This window comes from Orbicella franksi, chromosome 9 (genome assembly GCF_964199315.1).
Source record: "Orbicella franksi chromosome 9, jaOrbFran1.1, whole genome shotgun sequence".
NCBI lineage: Eukaryota > Metazoa > Cnidaria > Anthozoa > Scleractinia > Merulinidae > Orbicella > Orbicella franksi.
Window position 1 is genome coordinate 29,934,456 of NC_138153.1, and position 24,105 is coordinate 29,958,560.

Here is a 24,105-nt window from a genome sequence, read left to right on the forward strand (position 1 = left end):
TTGTGAGAAGGTGTTTTTGCAATAATGAATAACTAAGTCGTATAATGTAGTAGGGGATTACTTCTCAGGGATGTTCGCAAAAAAATGGAATGGTACTTAACTGTAAACAGAAGCTGCATTTTAAATAAACTAGAATAACAAAACAACTACAGCCATGGTTTTAACGATTTCTTGTATTTATTTCGCACTGTTCTATAACCTCTCTGACAATCAAAACTGCTCGTTCATATTATCAGGGGTGCTATACACACCCTTGAAATCTCACTTTTGGATTATTACAACTGCTCTAGTCTCGATCGGTTTACGGTATAGCTCAGAACTGAATGGGCAAAGTTTTAATTATCCGTCCGGATTTTAACTGATTGCTGAGATCTCAGACCTATTAATGTACTGATAGCCTAGAGATGAGCTGGAATTTTTACTAATGAATGGGATGCAAGCATTGATATCTAGGTCCTTTTGTCAAGAGAAACTCTTTCATTTATTCCTACCAAACACCTTGACAGTTGAGTAGCTAAATTAGTAATCTAAACATAGTAAAGAATCAACATTCATGATTACAATAGTAGACTATCCTGGTACAAATGTTGAGGTGATGACTCTGCACTTAGCCACCATAACTGTACACCCATTCATTGGCTGGAATCCACTCATTGAAGGCAAACTTATAGACGAGAGAACCTGCGGGCTTTACAGTGACCTAGCAAAAAAAACATCGATAAGTGTCTAAAAATCATATGAAGCTATTTATAGTTTATTATCGTTTGGTTCTATGCATAGGCGATTTTTGTGCTGGGCTTTAATTTAGAAGTGTGAGTAGCGCGCAGAGATATTTCGAGAAGGACTATAGAAAAAACTGGCAAAATCAAAACGGCACTATTTTTTAAAATGAAATGTATATTTTTTTTATGAAGCACGGGGCTTCTACCATAAGTACCGCAGAGAAATGGTAGAAAATTTTCCCAGCATTCCTTACATACTCTCACAAGGGTTCTTCGTCTCGCGGCTAGGGAAAGCGTCATAATCTGTTTCAGTGACAAGTCGATGATATTAAATAAAAAATAAACCAGAAAGGGCCGATTGAATATGAGACAAGCTTTAAAATGAAGTCACGATATTAATACTGCTTTAAAAGTAAATAGTGCGTTCGAGTCAATCCCGATGCTTTCAAATGATGGCGGACCCCACCGACGCCAATAATCTGGAACAAAACAAGATCATCATATATCGGATCACGTCTAAACACACGTGAAGAAAGACTTGGGCAGGAAAAAAATGCGAGTGGGCAAAACCGAGGAATGCCGATAAAGCAAGTAATCCCGCAATGATGAACGAATTACACAACATAAACCTTCCTCTGCTTCTCCCCCTCAACCAAGTTCAGATCTACGAACTGAACTTAAATATACAAAGTGCCTACGAATGGATGTTGAGCGCTGCGAGCAGACGTTAATGTCTTGTTTACCCAATGAAAGCCATCACAATAAACGCTGAGCTTGCATCGAGATGCTTGTCCGGGCGTAAAGGAGCGTTTGATTAATTAATTTAAAACAGATCTTAAGGAATAAAAACCCAGATGATCTGGAATACTTGTCTGAGTATGTCGTTGGCAGTGGGAGCCACGCGCAGTATTATCATGCTCGGCAATTGAAGTTATTGTGTAGAAAATATCGCACAATTACACAGCCGAGGGCAAAAAAAAAAAAAAAAAAAAAGCGCGGGGAGAAACTTAGTACATGGAGCTAAGATAGATTGTCAGTGCTTTAGGTGACCATGCACGGATTACCAATGGCTTGACCAATGGCTCGTACACGCAACGAAACGTAAAAGTCCGTAAGTAACGACCTCCGAAAGAAGTGAGCCCACCCCCCATCCCCTGAAAATAGAGGAACTAAGGTTCAAAAGTATAATTATTTTTCCAATCAATAACCTGAATAACGTATGATAAACTGATGACGATTCAACTAGGGAAGGTATAGCTTATTCCAGGAGGCGTCATGAAGCGCCCTGGTAAAACAAACCCCGCAAAATTTTTATCAAGTAACAAGAAGATACTAACAGGACCTTTTCTTCAAATTGAAATTACTAAAATTGACCACTTTACATCATTTTTAACAGGAACGCATAAAAAGAACGTTTAATCATATTGAAATTAAAAACTCGACCAGAGCAGTTAAATATTTATAAAGCAGAGTAACGTAGCAGTGCATCATGAACAGTAAATAGTTCATGAATAGTTTAAAGTATCTAGCATCACGGTGTACATATAAAGTGCCCACCCATGTGCCAGCAACATAAATTTGAACTGGAACGAAGAATTTCTAAACGATTTATAAGAACTCAGTGTTTTTACGAACTACACCCACAGCCTTAGAGGAATACAGCCCTGTTCTCATAGTATTTTGAAAAAACAAAAACACACACAAAAAAAACAACAACAACAACAACAACAACAAAACACCAGGAAGAGATACTTAAAATAGAAGTCATTTGCGTTCCCTCATGGCGTGAGAGATAATCATCCATATCAACTTTCTTTTCCCTCGTAAGCTCTCGCGCGTTTAGAGATGCGCCACACTCGCGTTTTAGGTCCAGGGATCCCAACCAGTGCTTACCTAACTTTTAAAAGATGCTACTTTTAGCCCTCCCCCAAATCTACACACGTGTATTTCACTTGTGGAACACTATCGATTTGCACAGTGTTTGGGTTGGAGATTCTCGCCCATATCAACTGTCTTTTCTCTGGTAAGTTCTTGCGCGTTTAGAGATGCGCCACACTCGCGTTTTAGGTGCGGGGATCCCAATCAATGCTCACCTAACCTTCTCAAGATGCTACTTTTAGCCCTCCCCCAAATCTACACACGTGTATTTCACGTGTGGAAGTCTATCGATTTGGACAGTGCTTGAGTGAGAGATTCTCGCCCCTATCAACTTTCTTTTCTCTCGTAAGTTCTCGCACGTTTAGAACTGCGCCACACTCGCGATTTAGCTGCGGAGATCCCAACCAATGCTTACCTAACACTTTAAAGATGTTACTTTTAGCCCTCCCCCAAATCTACACACGTGTATTTCACTTGTCGAAGTCTATCGATTTGGACATTGCTTGGACGAGAGATTCTCGCCCCTATAAACTTTCTTTTCTCTAGTAAGTTCTCGCGCGTTTAGAGATGCACCCCACTCGCGCTTTTGGTGTCGGGATCTAAAATTATGCTTGCTGGGCTTTTTAAAGATGCTAGATTTGGCCCTTTCTCAAGTCTACACATGTGTATTTCACTTGTGGTAGTCTTTCGCTTTGGACAATGCTTGGGTTGGAGATTCTCGCCCATTTATAATTTTTTTCTTTTGCGTGTTTTCGCGCGTTTAAAGCTTAAGATGCGCCACACTCGCGATTTCGGTGTTGGCATCTCAAACCATGCTTTCTGGACTTTTCAAAGATGTTAGATTTGACCCTTTCTCAAATCTATACAAATGCATTTCATTTGTGGAAGTCTATCGATTTGCACAGTGTTTGCGTTGGAGATTCTTGCCCATATCAGCTTTCTTTCTCTCGTAAGTTCTCGCGCGTTTAGAAATGCGCCTCACTTGCGTTTTAGGTGCGGAAATCCCCACCAATGCTTACCTAACTTTTTAAAGATGCTACGTTTATCCCTTCACCAAACCTACACACGTGTATTTCACTTGTGGAAGTCCATCGATTTTGACAGTGCTTGGGTAAGAGATTCTCGCCTCCATCAACCTTTTTTTCTCTTATAAGTTCTTGTGCGTTTAAAGATGAGTCACACTTGCGTTTTAGGTGCTGGAATCCCAACCAGTGCTAAGCTAACCTTTTAAACATGCTACTTTTAGCCCTCCCCCAAATTTACAAACGTGTATTTCACTTGTGAAAGTCGATCGATTTGGTCAGTGCTTGGGTGAGAGATTCTCGCCCATATCAACTCTCTTTTCTCTAGTAAGTTCTTGCGCGTACAGAGATGCGCCACACTCGCAGTTTTGATGCCGACATCACAAACTATGGTTACTGGACTTTTTTAAGATGCTAGATTTGGCCCTTTATCAAATCTACACACGTGTATTTTACTTGTCGTAGTCTGTCGCTTTGGACAATGCTTGGGTTAGAGATTCTTGCCCATTTATATTTTTTTCTCTCACGGGTTTTCGCGCGTTTAGAGATGTGTCACACTCGCGAATTCGGTGTCGGCATCTCAAACTATGCTAACTGGACCTTTAGAAATGCTAGATTAGGCCCTTTCTCAAATCTACACACGTGTATGTTACTTGTGGAAGTCTGTCGCTTTGGACAATGCCTGGGTTTAAGATTTTCGCCCATTTATATCTTATTTTGCACTCGCGTGTTTTCACACGTTTAGCAATGCGGCAACCTCGCGTTTCTGGTGTGGGGATCCCAAACTATGCTATGCCCTCCACCACATCTACACAAAGGTATTTCACTTGTGGAAGTCTACCGATTTGGACAGTGTTTGGGTTGGAGATTCTCGCCCCTAAAAACTTTCTTTAATCTTTTAAGTTCTCGCGCGTTTAGAGATGGGCCACACTCGTGTTTTAGGTGCGGGAGTCCCAACCAGTGCTTACCTCACTTTTTAAAGATGCTACTTTTAGCCATCCTTGAAATCTACACTTGTGTATTTCACTTGTGCAAATCTATCGATTTGGACAGTGCTTAGGTAAGAGATTCTCGCCCATATCAACCTCCTTTTTGCTAGTAAGTTCTCGCGCGTTTAGAGATGCGCCACACTGGCGGTTTTGGTCTCGGCATCTTAAACCATCTTTAATTGACTTTTTAAACATGCTAGATTTTTACCCTTTCTCAAATCTGCACACGTGTATTTTACTAGTAGAAAACTGTCGGTTTGCACAATGCCTGGGTTTTAGATTTTCGCCCATTTATCTCTTTTTTTTCACTCACGTGCTTTCGCGCGTTTAGCAATGCGGCAAGCTCGCGTTTTTGGAGTGCGGATCCCCAACTATGCTAACGTGGCTCTTTAAAAATGTTAGTTTATGCCCTCGACCAAATCTACACAAACGTATTTCCCTTGTAGAAGTCTATCGAATTGGACAGTGTTTGGGTTGGAGAGTCTCGCCCATATCAACTTTCTTTTCTCCCGTAAGTTCTCGCGCTTGGAGATGTGCCACACTCGCGTTTTAGGTGCAGGGATCCCAACCAGTGTTTACGTAACTTTTTAAAGATGCAACTTTTAGCTCTCCCCCAAATCTACACACGTTTATTTCACTTGTGAAAGTTCATCGATTTGGATCGTGCTTGGGTGAGAGAGTCTCGCCCATATTAACTTTCTTTTCTCTCGTAAGTTCTCGCGCGTTTAGAAGTGTGCCACATGCGTGTTTTAGGTGGAGGAGTCCCAAACAATGCCTACCTAACTTTTTAAAGATGCTACTTTCAGCCCTCCCCCCAATCTACACACGTGTATTTAACTTGTGGAAGTCTATCGATCTGGACAGTGCTCAAAGTCGCCGAGACCGGGCTAGCGTAGGTTTATTTTAACCAACTTTGGGTCAATTTCCAGGATTTTAAGCGATATTTCCGAGTTCCAGGGACTCTAAACTAATTCGAGAAGACGATCACGGTTTTTAGTGAAATGGACAGAGGAAAAATATTTGAACGCTTGGTTATGAGCAGTCTGGTGGAAATATAGCCCCTCTTTAACTCACTCAGTGACTAGAAAGTCGCCCAGACCGGGCTACGCGCAGCGTGATTTTGACAAACTTTGGGTCAATTTCCAGGAACTTGGACGATATTTCCGAGACCAAGGGACTCGAACCTAATTCGAAAAGACTTTGGTTTTCAGTGAAAGGGACAGACAATAAAATTTTTGAACGCTTGGTTATGAGCAGTCTAGCCGAAATATAGCCCGTCTTAATTCCCTTATTGACTAGAAAGTCGTCGAGACCGGGCTACGCGCAGCGTGATTTTGACCAACTTTGGGTCGATTTCCAGGAACTTGGGCGATATTTCCGAGTCCTAGGGACTCTAAACTAACTTAAGAAGACTTTAGTTTTCAGTGAAATGGAGACAGGAAAAATTTTTGAACGCTTCGTTATGAGCAGTCTGGCCGAAATATAGCCACTTAGTGACTAGAAAGTCGTCGAGACCGGGCAACGCGCAGCGTGATTTTCACCAACTTTGGGTCGATAGATTTCCAGGAACTTGGGCGATATTTCCGAGTCCCAGGGACTCTAAACTAATTCAAGAATTGACGCGAGTGAAAAAAAGATATAAACGGGCGAAAATCTTTGCCCCAGGCATTGCCCAAAGCGACAGACTTCCACAAATGAAATACATGTGTGTAGAATTGAGAAAGGGCCAAATCTAGCATCTTTAAAAAGTCCAGTAAACATAGTTAAAGATCCCGACATCAAAAGGGCGAGTGTGACGCATCTCTAAACTCGCGAGAACTTACTAGCGAAAAAAAGCTGATATGGGTGAAAATCTCTTACCCAAGCACTGTCCAAATCAATAGACATCCACAAGTGAAATACACGTGTGTAGATTTGGGAGAGGGCTAAAAGTAGCATCTTTAAAAAGTTAGCTAAGCATTGGTTGGGATCCTTGCACCTAAAACGCGAGTGTGGCGCATCTCTAAACGCGCGAGAACTTACAAGAGAAAAGAAAATTGAAATGGGCGAGAATCTCTTTCCCAAGAACGTTCCAAATCAAAACATTTTTACAAGTAAAATACACGTGCGTAGATTTGGGGGAAGGCTAAAAGTACTATCTTTAAAAAGTTAGGTAAGCATTGCTTGGGATATCTGCACTTTTGAGTGCGTTTTAAAAAACGCGAGTGTGGCGCATATCTAAACGCGCGAGAACTTACGAGAGAAAAGAAAGTTGATATATGCAAGAATCTCTTACCCAAGCACTGTCCAAATCGATAGACTTCCACAAGTTAAATACACGTTTATAGGTTTGGGGGAGGGCTAAAAATAGCATCTTGAGAAGGTTAGGTGAGCATTGGTTGGGATCCCCGCACCTTAAACGCGAGTGTGGCGCATTTCTAAACGCGCGAGAACTTACGAGAGAAAAGAAAATTGATATGGGCGAGAATCTCCATCCTAAGCACTGTCCAAATTGATAGACTTCCACAAGTGAAATACATTTGTCTAGATTTGGTGAAGGGCCAAAAGTAGCATTTTTAGAGAGCCCGTAAGCAGAGTTCAGGTATCCCTACTGCAAAAATGCGAGTGGGCCGCATCGCTAAACGCGCGAAAACACGCGAGGGAAAAAAAGATATAAATGGGCGAGAATCTTTAACCCAACCATTGTCCAAAACGACAGACTTCTACAAGTGAAATACACGTGTGTAGATTTGGGGGAGGGCTAAAAGTACCATCTTTAAAAAGTTAGGTAAGCATTGGTTGGGATCTCCGCACCTAAAACGCGAGTGTGGCGCATCTCTAAACGCGCGTGAACTTACGAGAGAAAAAAGAGTTTTCATGGGCGAGAATCTCCAACCTAAACACTGTGCAAATCGACAGTTTTCCACAAATGAAACACATGTGTGTAGATTTACGGGAGGGTCTAAAGTAGAAATTTAAAAAGTTAGGTAACCATTGGTTTGGATACCTGGACCTAAAACGCGAGTGTAGCGCATCTCTAAACGCGAGAGAACTTGCGAGAGAAAAGAAAGTTGATATGGGCGATTATCTCTCACGCCATGAGGGAACGCAAATGACTTCTATTTTAAGTATCTCTTCCCGGTGTTTTTTGCTTTGTTTGTTTGTTTGTTTGTTTGTTTTTTTTGTTTGTTTGTTTTTTAAAAGTTCTGTGAGAACAGGGCTGTATTCCTCTAAGGCTGTGGGTGTAGTTCGTAAAAACACTGAGTTCTTATAAATCGTTTAGAAATTCCTCGTTCCAGTTCAAATTTATGTTGCTGGCACATGGGTGGGCACTTTATATGTACACCGTGATGTAAGATACCTTAAATTATTCATGAACTATTTACTGTTCATGATGCACTGCTACGTTACTCTGCTTTATAAATACTTAACTGCTCTGGTCGAGTTTTTTAATTTCAATACGATTAAAAGTTCATTTTATGCGTTGTCAATTTTAGAAATTTCAATTTGAAGAAAAGGTCCTGTTAGTACCTTCTTGTTACTTGATGAAAATTTTGCGGGGTTTGTTTTACCAGGGCGCTTCATGACGCCTCCTGGAATAAGCTATACCTTCCCTAGTTGAATCGTCATCAGTTTATCATACGTTATTCAGGTCACTGATTGGAAAAATAATTATACTTTTGAACCTTAGTTCCTCTATTTTCAGGGGATGGGGGGTGGGCTCACTTCTTTCGGAGGTCGTTACTTACGGACTTTAACGATTCGTTGCGTGTACGAACCATTGGCCAAGCCATTGGTAATCCGTGCATGGTCACCTAAAGCACTGGCAATCTATCTTAGCTCCATGTACTAAGTTTCTCCTCACGCTTTGTTTTTTTTTTTTTGCCCTCGGCTGTGTAATTGTGCGATATTTTCTACACAATAACTGTAATTCGTTCATCATTGCGGGATTACTTGATTTATCGGCTGATTCCCCGGTTTTGTCCGCCCACGTTTTTTTCCTGCCCAAGTCTTTCTTCACGTGTGTTTAGACGTGATCCGATATATAATGACCTTGTTTTGTTCAGATTATTGGCGTCGGTGGAGTCGGCCATCATTTGAAAGCATCGAAAATGACTCAAACGCACTATTTACTTTTTAAGCGCTATTAATACCGTGACTTCAGTTTAAAGCTTGTCTCATGTTTCATCGGCCCTTTCTGGTTTACGTTTTAATTTGATATCATCGACATGTCACTGAAACAGATTATGACGCCTTCCTTGGCCGCAAGACGAAGAACCCTAGTGAGAGTATATAAGGAATGCTAGGAAAATTTCCTACCATTTCTCTGCGGTACTTACAGTAGAAGCCCCGTGCGTCCCGTCATAGTCAGAAGCACACAACTAACAATTTTGGAAGAATTCATCACTAGCTAACAGCTCGACTTTTTCTAGCTCTAAATTGGTATACTTTTTGCTCTCCTAAGCAGGGTCCATCTTCCCTACAGACAGAAAGTCTCTCTCAGCGACACAGAACGAACACATCTTTAACACTCAGCTATGAACTTCGTAGGAAACACCCTTTTTTTAGCTGCAGTGTGGAACAGTCACGCTGGGTGCCCTTGCAGAACACGACAAAATGCAAAAACAGAGTAATGTGTGCCTTTATAGGACCCAAGGTGTTTTCTGAGAGCGCATTCTGAAACAAAGTATAAATTGATTCTCAAATATTGTGTACATGTAGCATATCTTACCAGTTCTAACTTCCAATCGTCCCATACACCTTTCTCGTTGCGCTTAATTCCCACTTTTTCCAAAGAGCCAACAGCATTTTCCACCAAAATAAAATCATCAACGCTGAAAAATATGGATTAATTTAAAAAAAAAAAAACGTTATAACTGAAACCTGCTACCTGAAGTGAAAAAATCTCTTTCACACATCGTAAAAAAAATCAGGTACGTAAATGCCCCTTTTTTCCAAATAAATAAATAAATAAATAAATATACATTTATATAGCGCCATTTTCCACTAATGGGAAACAATGGGTGACTACGCCGACTCACACAAGTGGTCATATCTTGGATTTAATCATTACTAGAAATCAGTGTAAACTTATAGACAATGTTATGGTTCATGACCCTTTGATTTCTGATCATTATGCTATTTTTATGCATTTATTACTGCACAAACCACAATTTCCAACGAAAACTATTCGCCACCGGAAGCTGCGCAAATCATTAAAAGCGGCCGGCCGGGGTGTAAATGATGTGGCAAAAGCGGCATTTTTTACGGCCTTTGCTTCGCATTTACCCTTCGTTTTATAACGTTAACATCATATACGCGAGGTAATTATATAAATTTGAGCAAATCATTTTTCAAGTAAATTTATCAACAGGATTGTTATTTTACACATGTTAAATATTTGTACATGAATATACTGGCGGTGTTTGAATGTTTGCTACGGTTGTGTAAAGAGGCCGAGAGCAAATAAAACGAGTACTGTATAATTCATTGCCTCCGACCGGGCTTCCTCGGTCGGGCATGCTGAGATGGTCTAGCGGACGGGAAAACCGGGAAGCTTTTCCCGCATGAGTGCCAGTTCGTGGCCCAGCTGAAGAAATCGCTACCAAGCTCTTATATCCTGGAAATAGCGTTATGTTACCAAGTACTGTTATGGACGTGAAAGAAAATGGAATAATTCTTACTCTCCCCTTTCAAATAGGTTGCCAGACTTAGTTAACTCCACGGCTGATGTATTTTCGTTCTTTCCGAAGATTTGTATGAAGACATCAGCATCGGTCCCAGCCCACTGCTCGTCAGCGGTTGTCACTGACACATAATATAAAGCTAAAACACAAAGAAAGTCGCAGGAGGAAAAGTTGTAACAATTGCAATCACATAACACACCAACCAGGATATATTCTTATAGATTCTAATCTTCTCTTTCAGTGGCGGATCTAGGGGCCCGGGGGGCCCGCATCCCACCCCCACCCCCACCCCCTTTTTTGGGTAAAAAAATCGCAGAAGGAAGAAAAGCCGCCAGGGCAAGCAAAAAATAAATAAATAAATAAATAAATAAATAAAACCGCCCCCCAGCCCTAACCCTTAGCTCAAGGTCTGGATCCGCCACTGTCTCAGTAAATATATATATATATATATATATATATATATTATCTCAGAATTTAAACGCCAGTTTGCTTTCAGAATTTCACCTTCTTGGAATTTTGAACAAATAATTATGGAAAATTTTGAAAATTTAGAAAAAAACCATGCAGTAATCTGCTGTGTAAAGAATCTCTTAAGCAGCAATACTATATAGCGTCTTCTTATATTTTAAAAGCGTTGCCCAAGTGTAAATTGGTCTGCATGACGGAACACAATTCTGGTTGCTATGTGTTAGTTTAGTTATTAGACCAAAGGTGCACAGAAATAAAAGAAGTGTGCTAGATGAAATATCGTTTGAACAGCTGTTGATCGAGCGTAGATGAATAATACATACCAAAATATAACGAAGACGTGGCAAGATATCTATGCCTCGCGGCTATTTGGTATTGCAGTGAAATTTCTAACGAAGAAAAGGCTCTCAAATTCAACTGTTTGACGAAAAGAATGCATGATTAAACTATTACAAGTAAAACCTCTGTTTCTTGTTTCAGAATCATTATTAAATTCGTCCATGTACGAAGTTTTCAAAAAAGCCTGCAACCAGTCCATTGCTCTTGAATTGATTCATCTATCTTTCTTTTTAATATGTAGATTTTCACCGCAAACGGCTGCTATCCCCGCACGAGTTTTTCTCTACTAAGTTTATACATCTTGAAAACTGCATACTTTTTGTGCACTGTTTTAGAAAAATTGAAATTAGAACGTCTATTTAAGTGGCGCATGAAGCGACAAAGCTCTTGACTTTTTACTGGTTACCTGTCGTACTGCCTCGCTTGGTGTCTTTCTCGTCATTTCTCCATTTACTTTCATTACTTGACGTCTTAGGCACAAAGAATAACAGCGCTAGACCGATAAAACTACACCATTTACAGTAATGCGTCACAAACATCTCGCCAAACGTAAATGGTCTTCAGTGCCTGATGAGCGAAAAGTGAGCCCACTAAATCATTCATCTACAAGACTGCTTTGTTCTTCGCGCTCGCTACTTGTAATTTATTCACTCACTAAGACACTTTGAAATGATATTTGTTCAATAATAAACACAGTAATGGCACATAAACCGTGATATTTGCATATCGAAAGTTGGTATTAACTTACATAAGGAAAATTTTTACTTTGAACTTGCCCTTTGTAAACTTTGTGTGCACTAAGAGTTAAATGTTTAACGGCGCTCGTCGGAAAATTAAATAGACGTAGATCTGGTACTTCCTTTAAACCTTGCAGCAATAAGCAAGTTTTAAGAATTTTATCTAGTTCTTACTTTACTTAGCATTAGACTTACCGTTTTTGTCATCATCGTTATTAACATTTTGTCTTACTTAACTTATTCAGTAACGACGTCTAAGAATTTACTGAAAGCAGTTTCGTCAGAATTAATTTAGTTAACTAACGACACTGTAATGACATTTTAAAACTGAGATAACATAGAGAATAGTTCAGGTAGCAGGGAATCTCGGTGACTGCTCATTCCTATTTGGTTACAAAACAGCTGTGTTTGCATGATTTTACATTATTGCTTCTTATTATTGATTGCCAGTACAACGTTAAATAAACATGGCATATTTAATTTAGCTGGCTTGTCTATGTTGAGTGTCTTTGAGTAAGACTGAAACCGTGAAGATGTAGCGCGATCTCAGAGGCCAGCCATTCATGAGAACAAATGCCGCCTCGCTTAAACGGGTTAAAACTTCTTCGATATTAAAGTAAAATTGTCTGGGGACAATTCATTATGGCATGTCATTGTTCCAGAAACTTGATTTTGCCATGGCAAACATGTTAATTTTTTTTCAACTTTTAGCAACAACTTTTTGGTGTTTTTCTATTGGTTTTGATTAGTTCTGAGTAATTTTTGAGTAAATAAAGTAAAGAGGTTTCTGGCTTTTTGAAAAATCAATATGGCGGATCAATGACAGCTGCTGTTGGATGACATGACATAGTTGCCAAGTCTATGAATCATCCCATGCTGTTGCGTCAAAGGATGCATTTTTAGACGTTGTATAAAACGTATAAGTTTCATTATCATTGCTTTGATATTCTTAAAGTTATAAATGATGGGGAAGGTCACTGAAGATAGAAAAAGCCCGATATTGTCCGTCGAGGGTACATATGCGTTATGTTTGTCCATAAAAGCAGCCATGTTTCCGTAGTGTAGTGGTTATCACGTCCGCCTCACACGCGGAAGGTCGCCGGTTCGAGCCCGGCCGGAAACATTTTGGGTCGTATGTTGAGTATTCAACGTCCAAATATTTCTTTTTGTCTCTTAAAAAAGAAAAACAAGTCTTCCCAATCTTTTACTAAGATCGATAGGTTGTGAATACCAAAGACCACTGTTGAATACATTTTAAAAGCACGATAAACTATTCTCTATTTCGTCAAAATATATTATTCAAAAGTTTTTTAGTAAATAATGTTTGCGTACATTAATGTTCACGTACTGGTTAACTGACATTAGGTATAAAATAGACAACAAACGGTAAAGAAATAAAGAGAAAGAAAATAAAAATACGAAGGCTAAGGCACCGATGGGATTTTAACCCATGACCTCCTGTTTACTAGACAGGCGCTCTAACCAACTGAGCTACGGCGCCCACGTGTTCCTTGTTGCCTGATTCTAAAGGCACACTTTTATAACCATCAGAAACAGCGGTAAACTGAAAACAAGATAATAATAACTATGTTAGTGAAAATTGACCTCTTATAACCTGTATTAAAGATTCCCATTTTTCAGTTTTACCTGATCAAACTATTGCAAGAGTTAAAATATTAGAGCGATTTTCAACCAAGTGACGAAAATAATTGTTTTGCATAAGCTACGCTACATAATTAGCTTAAAAAAGCTCGTGCCACTTTTTCATCCAATCAGACATAACACCAAGACCAATCAGTGACTCGGTCGCACACGTTTTCCCGCGCTTTGCGTCAGCTACATGTAAATACTTCAAGCTTTGATTGGTTCACTGTATTGTGTGTGTCCTTTGTGATTGGCTAGAGTGATAACTTTTATTGGTTTTACGACACCCAATCAAAAATCGCTCTAAAGAAACAAAGAAACAAATAATATTTGTCGTTTGAACTGCAGTCAGGCTCTCAATATTTGTTTGGAGAAGTATTACAACGGTGAACTTCTTATTTAATGATATGAAGGTAACAATTGTCAAAATCGCCTGACTATTTTTCCAGTACGTATCTTTTTTGCCTTCGATATCTTGCTACCAGACACCTTGAAAGTAGCAGTATTTTTGTCGATAAAATCTGAGAATCTTCAGCAATCCTCAACAATGAGGTGGTGGGATGACTTGGAACAAGAAGAAGAAAAAGAAGAAGAAGAAGAAGAAGAAGAAGAAGAAGAAAAAGATGAAGAAGATCTCTTCTCCTTCCACTATGTATAAAATCTACTTCTACTATGTATAAACTCTTTCAGCTTTCAAACTTGAGTATTGTGATATGGTCATACTTTACAATAGTTCAAGTCCCCTCTCATATAATGGAGAAGTTAAGATACTCTCCCAAAATGATCATAAGAGTATATACGTATCGATCAGATGTTAGAAAAAAACACGAAACACAGCTCTATAACAATCAGGCTCTTTAATGTTACATTTGTTCACGGAAGACATTTTTGCTAAAGTGAGATAACAAGAAAAGCAGAAAGGTTATGGATTAGAAAGTTTATGTAACTTATCATCGATGTTATTAAGACTGTTGCCTATCATTTCGGTATTGTGGTAACAATAATATCTGTCAATTTGGTGTAAGTGTTGTTAGGCCAACATGGCCGTTCACTTTCAAACAACAACAAATACAATCGCACAGCAGCTGCGTGTAATTAACAATTATTCCACTCGCGCTTGTTGGATATGAGATGATAGATAGTCATCTCATTTCCAACAAACGTGAGTGAGATAATTGTTTTATTAAAAAAAACGCTCCCAAACAATAGGAAACTAAAATAAATTAAAAGTAGAAACGTCTCAAAAAATTACACGCACTCTTATCACGTTTGTAGAGCTTGGTATAATGGCTCATATACCACGATGGCTAAGCCAATGAAAACTCTTGAATTGCATTATCCAATGATCCGCCAGGTTTTGATAACAACTGATATAGCTCAGTACTTACCACATTATCGGGCAGGTGATGTAAACGTACGCCTGCTTCGTGCAGGCACTTTCCAGTTTTCTTGATGCACTCCAAATGTTTACAGGCATCATCCCCAGCTTTCTTGTGGCACATAATTGCCCCAACAATGCATGATTTCTGTGAAGAAATTTACATAAAAAGAAAGCAATTTTCAATTCTTGGGTTTCTTAGCAACATTGGTACTTTAAGACAAAATCCGAAAGGAAATCGAGCAATTTCAGCTATTAGTGGACAAAAACCTAGTACTAGAATATTATTAATTAGGTATTTTGCAGTCCTATTTATATTAAGATATAAATAGTTGCCTGAAATGAGGTCTGAAACTGAACACCGAAAATTTTACCATGAGAACTCGAGAAAATAAATTTCAAAGTTCAGAGAAATTGTGCAAACACTGCAGGTAAAATATGATCATCAGTTTCATTTCACCAGCAGTTTCAAGTGTTTCATACGAAGTTTAAACTTTGTTTTCGACATTTGGTTTTGCTAGAAATGATTTTTTTTAAAGATATTTTAAACAGCAGAAGTTTGCAATGCGTCGTAAATAATCTCAGTACAAAGTTTTTGCCCTCTTGTTACTCGAACTTCTGGTGGATTCCTTCTTAAATGTTTTTATTAACCTTTCCTCTGAGTCCATGCTAAAATCTGTTTTTTTTTTAATTAAGCATATGCATTTTTAAGCCCACACTAATCATTCTAGAATCAAAACTGTTACTCTTCCTTTGGTGGCCACGGTAGCTGCTAGAAACAAAAATAATGAAATTATAAACATTTTTTTTTCTTACTTTAAGGTTTCGGTCAAAATAACTAAACTCAAAGTTTCATATTAATCCTTAGTTTTTAATTCCCTAGCTTTCCGAGAAACCGTTCCTTGGCGGCTCTTCCAATGAAAACGCCAGCTTGAAAATATCAACTATTCAAAAGCTAAATTTACTGAAAATATGTGAGGGCATAGATAGAGAGCATGTCTTTTTGCTTAATACTGAGTACTTACGACTGGTAGGGAAATTCCAGTTGGCTTGAAGCTTGGTGAAAAGCTTGGCTTACCGCTCGGCAACCCCCTCGCTTTGACTATACTGCGAACTTTCCTCGCCATTTCACGATCTTCCATCTCCAGATAATGCAATACAGCTTGAGGATGATATTCCATCTCCGCCCAAGCGCATGCGGCCACCGCCGCGAGAAACAGCAAAGCTATCATTGACTTCATGTTGACGCGCCTAATCTGTGCTCTGGAAAACACGATGTGCAAAACGATGGGCGTGTTAGTTTATATAGAAAATGGTACGTGCTGGAGGGCGTCGTACGCATGCGTCGTGACTTTATAGGGACAAACACGCTCAAGGCGTATTTAAACAGCTTTAAAACTACGTGGGCCAAACGTTACGCTTGTTTATGAAGAAACTGAAGATCAACGTTAATTTACGAACTCTTTTGAAATTAAAGATTGTAAGTCAACATGTTGTTACCTCGGAACTTATTCTTTCGTTTCCCTCACACATTTTCTCGACAAGGCTTTGTGAAGGTTGTTTTAATTGTACGTGCGGCAGTGTAATTAATTTTTCCTGAACAAATTAAAAAAAAAAACACTGATTTTTTCCGTGAGGCTATGCATAGCGTGAAATGTATACGGAAATCTATTGTACATTTTCTTTTATTTCCAGCTTTCTCCTAACCCCATCTAGAAAAAAAAAGACCTTAGAATCTTGCTCGATAGTAGCCGTGATAAAGACTTACAGTTGTTGAATGGATGCACGTGTTAACCATAAATTTGACTTTAAGAACCACTTTAAATTATTCGGTAGGAAGAGAGCCGCTTTACGTAAGCGATTGCAAACTTCAAAAAAAGAGGAAATTATGTGTACTGTTGCGAGTTAAGGTGTATTTTGCTCAGTTTTTCTCGTCCTCTTACAGAAACTGACTTTGCGCAGTCGGAGGCTGCTTCAAAAAAATATGCAAGTATTCTCGGGATCTTCAAACACTTGTAATATTAAAAAAATATCTTCCTGTGATTGAATGCTTTGAGTCAAGTTAAAGGAAATAAGATCATGAACACACACCTCGAAAAACTCGTCATCTTTTTTGCCGTTCGTCATCTTCAACACAACCACTGCTCTTATTTCTTCATAGTACATATTTTGATCTTTTTGTCCATTAAAACAGGACACGCCTTGTACGCCCTAGTTTTGGCCCTGGCATGATTTGCATTAAAGAATTATGTTCCATGTTCATAGTATTTTTTTATGATTAGTCTTTGTCGAAAATGAAAGGTGATAAACATCGCGTTCATCACGCCTTCAGTGCATATAACATATAGAATCCGAGACAAATTCAAGTTACAATATCTTCTCCACGAAAATCAGGGCTGTAGCAAGAGCAAAATTATGACTGAGACTATGCCCATGGTTGAATTTTCTAACTAGGTATTTGGGGTGTTTATGATAACGAAAAACAACAAAAACGAAAAACAATGACTGAGCCAAGTACCTCGACTTGCCTTTTACTAGCTAACAGTTGTTAAAAGAAGAGGTTTCACTGCTTGTCAATTTCCTGCTTGTTTTGTGTTCATTGAAAATGTTAAGCATCTGAGTTCATTACAAAGCTTTTGTGATATTTTAGTTTGCCATATGAGTAATTTTGAAACCTTTACAAACCAGATAAACTGTAAGAATCTTTTTATTTTCCATGACAATTAGTCTTCGCTACGTGGGTGCTGAAAAATAATTTAAATTCTACGAAAATATGCTCAAATCCGCATCACAATAAATTACAAAAACCTGAAAACTACAAACACCAACATTACAGCCGAAGAGTCAAAATAACGGAGGCTAAAAATGGTAAGACTTAAATGCGTCTATTAAGTCATGGTAGATAAGCTTTTAAAAGCAGATAAGTGTTGAAATCCACGCCAGTGAAAGGTATTTACCAAGAAAATACTTAAGTAATCTGCCTTTCAACATGGAAAACATGTACCGGCTTCACAGTCACTTTGACAATGTTATGACGTGATTTATTATCAATAAGAGGACAGACGCATAAAAAAACTGACGTCAATTTGCTAATTTTTAGTTAAATTACGCTTGTTCAAATTTGTGATTTTAGCCACTTTTCGTGGAAGACTGAGGTCAAGTAAATATTGCTTCTGATTAGGAGTTTTAGATTTTCTTGCGTTAGCGGTATTGTTACCCTTTTCAATAGCGAAGACAAACTTACACCACTAAATACTCTACTCTACTCTGTCTTCCGAGCAGCATGGAAGCCAACAGCAACAGCTAGGACGAATCTCGAAAGCGAGAGTAATATATTTGCAAAAACAACGATTGTTTGCCAAAAACACTTAAGGGTTACTGGCGTAATTTATAAAAGTATTTGTTTACAATTTTCTTTTGTTATAATAAACAAGCAGGAACACTCCAGGCTAGCTTTGAACAAAGCCTATCGTCCGGTGAAGTAATAACACAATAACAGAAGCGCGCGAAGCAAGCGCTCATTGATTACGCTTTTGTGTTTTAGTACGTTTTACTTACTTAGGTGAACAAATATTGAATTACAGAGACTTACGTATTCAGCAACGCTTAATTAATAAGCCCGCGAGTTTGGGTTGAAGTTTTGTCAATACAGACGCATACCGTTCGAATAAAATTGTCTCATTTCCTAGCGTTTTAAAATTTTCCTCTTTCGAAATAAAAAAAAAAAAAGTCTTTTGTGTTATAAGCGATTCGTTACGTGTAAGACGTTCTGAGTCCTGTCAAATATTCAAAGCCTTTTATAGGGAATTTCAAGAAATTTCCGTTTTGGCTCACGGTGCATGTGAAACCTAAGGAGATCTTTGGTTTCTAACTAGTGTTTTATCGGAAGGTTCAATAAACAAAAGAAGAGGCCTACAAGAGCATTATAAATCATGGGGGATTTTATTATTGGCCTTCCCTAGCAAAATAACAACGTAAAATTGCAGAATTCTACGTATTAAGAGGACGTGAACAAAATCAACTTAATTTTCTAAAATTAGAGTTCACAAATGTCATTACATATATATTTTGCGCTTGAGCGAGTTACGCACCGAACAGATCGAAACTTGATATTAACAAATGATTTTCAATCCCAGAGTCGTCTTCTGCGTCGACGAACGGTCATAAGCTTCCGTAATTTTGCCAGAGAGTTCCCAATCTGCAGGAATAATCTTGTTTTGTTCTCACTGAAATGTTTTGAGATGGAAATCAGTGGGAAAAAAAGAAGAAAACAAAAACTCCGATAGTTTAACCGCTCGTAGTGGCTGCAAGGTTGATGTCTATTAAGCCATACCGATAAATATAATGAGTAAGTATGTAAACTGAGCAGACTTGAAGATATCCGACCAATTTAAAAACGTGACTTTTCTTCCGTTGGTGTCCCCTTAACTTATCCTTCATATCTCAGATAGTTTATTATAATCCTGATGCAGATAAAGGTACTTCAAATCTTGAGTATGATTTAATGTGTGTAAGTCTGACTTCTTAGTGACAACAAGTAACATATATGTTCTCTTTTTTCTGCGCAAAACCAAATAAATTATTTAAAATTGCGACTTTGCAAGAAGACTAAGCTACAAGTTTGAACTTTACCAATTTTCTTAACAGTAGAAAAAATAAAACCTCTACATAAAAGAACATAATCAAGTAGTTAGTTATCTATTTGGACAGAATTTAGAGAGGTTTCTTTGCTACCTTATTTGTGTTGGTTTTGAAAAGATTTCATATCTTTCCGTGTTTTCGGGTTGCTTTTTCTTCCACATCTGTGCCCATCTAGTACGCTCTCTTTTGTTCTCGACAGCACACTTAATTTTGCGTTGAACACTAACGAAGCAAAGCTGTCCAAACAATTGTTTAGCAACACCATTTGTTCTTGACAGCCTCAAAATCAGGCCGGGGTCTGTCGATTCCGTATAAGAGGCATTCGCTGTCTCAAAATTACAGTGTCATTTGCACGCATCTCGAAGCCAAAATGAAGACTTTCACATCTCTTCTCCTCCTCAGCGCCTTAGCAGCTTACGTGTCCTCCAGTAAAATGGAATTCCACAGAGCTGTGTTTGATTTCTTGGACGAGCGACATGACGAGAGAATGGCTCAGGTTCTGAGAGACCAGGGTTTGCCGGAAAATACTCTGGTTGCCCGCGATCATGACAAAGAAATACCAGACTGGATGGTAAGTCGATAACAAAGTCTTCACTTGATATCTCCCTTCTTGCGTAATAGCAGTTTTAACAAGTTAACTTTGGCAGCAATGACGAATTTGACTGTTCGTAAATAATTCGCGACATGATTTAAAATTTTGTTTAATAAAAAGAGGCGTTTGTGGGTGTTAGAAGTTTTTTGTCACCCGTGCACAATTATTTTTCATCGTTAGGTTTAAGATTTGCCTTTTTTATGTCTGTTTGAAGTTATTTATGTCGCTGAGTTCGATTCAGAGGTTATGTTTGTCGTTGGTCTCGAATCACTCTACGTTAAATTCAAAATTATTTTTGCATCTGGGCTGCAAGGACGGACAAGTTACATTGTCCCAGCTCTGTTCAGACCTATTTCTTGAATGTTACGCTTCTTTCAAAATTACTACCGTAGGTCATTTTGGCTTTGAAAGTTCTTTTCAGTGACACGGGGATTGGTGGTTTTAAAGTGATTTTCGTTGCGGGCACGCGCAGACTTCAAATTACCCTGTATTTGCTAATCTCTCGAGCATTTGGAGACACCCCGGCCGCACTCGTAGTCGGTTATCTAGGATCTACAGGGTTTTCGAAGGACTCACTTTTTTTTTTCGAAAACTGAGAAATTTTGTGAGTGGCTCAGACCCATGTACGTTCTAAGGTTGCAGTTAACGTAACCGTGCTACGCCCTTTAAATATTTAGGGTCACCCAAGTCATAGAGTAAAAATCCGTGTATAAGAAAAAAAGGTTTACTGTCAAATTAGGGTACCTAGGTAGGTTCTTAATCAGGTTCTTAATTTTTGTTTAAAAAAGATGTATACACGAGTGTGGCCTTTATACCGAATCGTTCACAGTACCGTATTGTGGTCTTATAACACTGCCAGTGGTTTGGTTAGTTTTTATTACCTTTTTTGTATCGCATTCTTTGTACTTAATTACATTTGAAAAAAAGTCCTATATTTTGAAAATAAGATATTTGGGCCTAGAATGGTTCTTGTGTGAAGGACGCTTAACAGGGAAATTTTAGACCAACAGTTTCTTAAATTTTAGGTTGTTATACACGGGCTTTTACTGTATTTTTGCAGCTTAATCGGAATCTGAAGCGCTTATACTAATGAGGCAAATATTATAAACAAAGATTCATTGATTCACTCTGTGAATTGAACATGTAATAGTTCTGTCATGCTGATTGCACAAAATTTCCCCGACAGAAACCTTGCAGAATACAAGGAGAGGCCTGTTGGCACAAGGCTGGAGAAGATGCTTGTAAACGGCTGGAATGCATTGACAGCTTCATTAAATGCGTCAAGGAACACCACCCCACGCCAATTCCTTCACCTTCTCCGTTACAGGTAAGGATCGGACCATTATGTTTTTTTAAGGCGTGGGGGAGCTGGGTACCCTCGGTGCCAGAGATTTTTCTTGCGCGGTTTCCGGTGTCGGTCATGTCTCTATTGTGACCCGCACGAAAAACCTCTACCCAGGGTACCAGAAGATTTTCTGGCGGCTTCGCCGCTCGTTCCAGCGAAGCAAAGTATTTCCGTCCGCCTTGCGCGAGAAAAAACCTCTGGTACCCAGGGTAGGAGCTGGGCAATTTCCCCAAAAAATTCCTGCGCAGTAAAAACTACGAAAAAAAAAATTTCTTGCAAGGGGAGCCATAACCAAGAAAAAAACAAACAATCAACCAAGCAAATAATTTCTACTACCCAGGTCCTATTTGCGGTGTTATACAAATTCTTGGACAAGCTACTGTTCACTAAAAAAAATCCCGTCCAACCTAAGGGTGAGTTTCATGCCCCAGAAGATTGCCCATATAGCCCCCCCCCCCCTCCCCCCTCTTCAAAAAATAACGGTCCGTCCCCAAACACATATCGTTACCAAAATCGCCTAAACAGCCACAATCTACCGTAAATGAATGGTCTTGTGTTTGTAACTCACTGAAATTAGTCCACTTGAGGCCTGTCAGTATCAGCCAATATTCAGGGTCACTCAAGCGACCAAGCAAAATCAAACAGCGAAACAGAAAGCAAAACCAAACCAACGCATAGCAAAAGAAATACAAATGAGATGGACTTGCAATGAAACAAGTATGCCAGGTCTTTATTCCTATCGAAAACTCTTCATAGGCCGATTTCAATGAATTCAATTGTATCTGTGTTTGTTTTTCTTGTAGATTGGTTGCGTTGCGCTGCTTAAAATGTGCCGGGAACACAGTCCAAGCTGTGCTGGTAAATTGTGTTGCTTCGTTCGTATCAAGAGGTGCTTTGATTTTGCGGAGGAACAAATAAAGAAGGCGTGAGTCCTCGAGGGTAAATAATGTCACACTGTTTCCATGGCAACGGATAGTAAGATATCGATCAAGATGACGTGCAATCAGGCTCCTTTTTTTTTCTTCATCCATATATATTAATGTATCTCGTAGGCATTGTAATCAAAGAGCCAACTAAAGAGAAAAATCATTCGGACTTGGCCAGAGGGCTTATCGGCCTCGTTCACTTTGAGAGATATGGGAATGAAATTAGACAGAAACTTAGAAAACCTGACTGACATTTGGCCATTTTAGAAACATTGTTCATCGTTCCGCCGCTTTAGTTCCAAAAAGAAAAAAAGACTGGGCCTGTCCGGGAGTCGAACCCGGGACCTCTCGCACCCAAAGCGAGAATCATGCCACTAGACCAACAGGCCATTTTTGGTTAGTAAGGCTAAATATAACGCCCGGTACCTGCTACAGGAAGAGTGCGAAAACAATTTTTAGTTTAAAATCTTAAGATTAATCTGTTGAAGTAAAGAATTGGTTCATGTTTAGTGTGCGTATATCGAGTAATGGATGCGCGAGGAAAGTTGCGAGAGCACGCAGAAGCGAAATAGTTGTTCGAGGCTCAGCTAAAATGAAACTGCATAAGTCATGTAAATAGAGATTTTTACCATGAAATCTCAATAGGAATTAGGTAGGACCAGCGTGTGCCCTATATATGTTGTAGCACTCTTTATACCAAGTTCCATGGCTTTTTAGTCCCACCAGTCGCCAAAAAAGTTATTGAGCCAGCAAGAGACCACCACCACTTTTGGGAAACAGCGGAGCCAAGGAGTGATGACAACAGGTTCTCTGATGATTAGTAGATTAGACACCTACGTCGAAATGAGCAGTCCTGCCTGGCCTGTTGGTCCTCCTTCTTTCGGTGACAGATGTCCCTGGCTCCGCCGACTCCTGGACATGCCCCTTATTGGTAACCTTATTTAAGATTTCCCAAACTATGTTCTTGTTGCATCCATCAAAAGCTGGCACCTACTTGCTTTTTTAAATTCCTCTCTTCCTTCTGTTGGTCACCTCATGTCCGGAAAGTGAGGGACAAATTAAATAAGCGAAAAACAAAATTTGCTTTAATTTGATTTGTAGCTTTCAAAAGGTGATTCGGATTTTAACCTTTAGAGGTCGTAAAAAATTCCACAATTCCTTCTTTAGCCCGTAACTCTTTAGGTAAATTGTTCCATTCTTTTCCTGCTGCAAATTTAAATGTAGATTGGCCCATAGCAGATTTTAAATTAGGCAGGCGAATTTCTCGGGTATCTCTTAAGGACCTGCCACAAAGTTCTGATCTGAAATTCATATAACTCTGAAGTTGCTTAGGACAACGGTGGTTATTAACAATTTCAAACACTAGCTGAAGACGCATTAAGATTATTCTCAAAGCTTTATTCTGTAACCGTTCCAAAAAATCGGAATTCTTCCTCAGGAAGAATTCCGATTTTTTTAATTCTGCGCGATGTAGTGCAGGATCCTCATATGGTGGAAACGTAATCTAAAACAGGTAAAATAGTGACTTAATATAATATATCTTCAAAGGGATAGCTGAGCCCTAAAAAGACGAAAATCTATTTAACAATTTAAAGGAGTTCAGCACGGTATTTTGAGTTATTTTGACCACATTCAAAATTACCTTTAAATGGTAGGAAACCTGAAAATAACAGTTTAATAAGATAGAAAAACACCGAAGAGATAATGATAAACCACAAAGGAACAGGGATGGCTAAAGATGGAGAAGATTAACACGGA

The 24,105-nt window shown here is 39.0% G+C and overlaps 3 protein-coding genes and 3 non-coding genes across 7 annotated transcripts; 2 read left to right on the forward strand and 4 right to left on the reverse strand.

Moving 5' to 3' along the window:
- Positions 1-2: 2 nt before the first annotated feature.
- LOC145496557 (phospholipase C-like) lies at positions 3-12,060 on the reverse strand. 2 transcript variants are annotated; one of them, XM_081476259.1, is made up of 5 exons: positions 12,017-12,060; positions 11,491-11,651; positions 10,275-10,416; positions 9,323-9,425; positions 3-700 (listed from the first exon to the last, which is right to left on the reverse strand). In XM_081476259.1, the coding sequence occupies exons 2-5, from the start codon at positions 11,621-11,623 to the stop codon at positions 608-610; spliced, it is 471 nt and encodes a 156-aa protein (XP_081332385.1). In that variant the 5' UTR covers positions 11,624-11,651; positions 12,017-12,060; the 3' UTR covers positions 3-607. The 2 variants fall into 2 exon arrangements, with proteins under 2 accessions (XP_081332385.1, XP_081332384.1); XM_081476258.1 differs by lacking the exon at positions 12,017-12,060 and having other exon boundaries at positions 4-700; positions 11,491-11,728.
- An 811-nt stretch (positions 12,061-12,871) lies between these two features.
- Positions 12,872-12,944, forward strand: Trnav-cac (transfer RNA valine (anticodon CAC)). Its single transcript has one exon. It is a non-coding gene; the product is annotated as a tRNA-Val (tRNA).
- A 304-nt stretch (positions 12,945-13,248) lies between these two features.
- Trnat-agu (transfer RNA threonine (anticodon AGU)) lies at positions 13,249-13,322 on the reverse strand. Its single transcript has one exon. It is a non-coding gene; the product is annotated as a tRNA-Thr (tRNA).
- A 1,016-nt stretch (positions 13,323-14,338) lies between these two features.
- Positions 14,339-16,084, reverse strand: LOC145498619 (uncharacterized). The gene is made up of 3 exons (XM_081478518.1): positions 15,869-16,084; positions 14,854-14,991; positions 14,339-14,356 (listed from the first exon to the last, which is right to left on the reverse strand). Exons 1-3 carry the CDS (start codon positions 16,082-16,084, stop codon positions 14,339-14,341), a joined length of 372 nt encoding a protein of 123 aa, XP_081334644.1.
- Positions 16,085-18,935: 2,851 nt separating this feature from the next.
- LOC145496558 (uncharacterized) lies at positions 18,936-23,629 on the forward strand. The gene is made up of 3 exons (XM_081476260.1): positions 18,936-20,055; positions 21,263-21,403; positions 22,225-23,629. The coding sequence occupies exons 1-3, from the start codon at positions 19,855-19,857 to the stop codon at positions 22,348-22,350; spliced, it is 468 nt and encodes a 155-aa protein (XP_081332386.1). The 5' UTR covers positions 18,936-19,854; the 3' UTR covers positions 22,351-23,629.
- On the reverse strand, positions 22,665-22,736 carry Trnap-ugg (transfer RNA proline (anticodon UGG)). The gene has a single exon. It is a non-coding gene; the product is annotated as a tRNA-Pro (tRNA).
- Positions 23,630-24,105: the final 476 nt, after the last annotated feature.

Bases quoted from the DNA above. Each gene is read 5' to 3' on its own strand.
- LOC145496557 (XM_081476259.1), bottom strand. From the start codon at position 11,623: ATGTTTGTGACGCATTACTGTAAATGGTGTAGTTTTATCGGTCTAGCG. The intron at 10,417-11,490 runs GTAACCAGTAAA...TTTGTGTTTTAG, and splicing joins CAAGCGAGGCAGTACGACAG to CTTTATATTATGTGTCAGTG. The intron at 9,426-10,274 runs GTAAGAATTATT...CATATTTTTCAG, and splicing joins AACCTATTTGAAAGGGGAGA to CGTTGATGATTTTATTTTGG.
- LOC145498619 (XM_081478518.1), bottom strand. From the start codon at position 16,084: ATGAAGTCAATGATAGCTTTGCTGTTTCTCGCGGCGGTGGCCGCATGC. The intron at 14,992-15,868 runs GTAAGTACTCAG...ATTTCTTCACAG, and splicing joins CTGGAATTTCCCTACCAGTC to AAATCATGCATTGTTGGGGC.
- LOC145496558 (XM_081476260.1), top strand. From the start codon at position 19,855: ATGAAGACTTTCACATCTCTTCTCCTCCTCAGCGCCTTAGCAGCTTAC. The intron at 20,056-21,262 runs GTAAGTCGATAA...TTTCCCCGACAG, and splicing joins AAGAAATACCAGACTGGATG to AAACCTTGCAGAATACAAGG. The intron at 21,404-22,224 runs GTAAGGATCGGA...TTTTTCTTGTAG, and splicing joins CTTCACCTTCTCCGTTACAG to ATTGGTTGCGTTGCGCTGCT.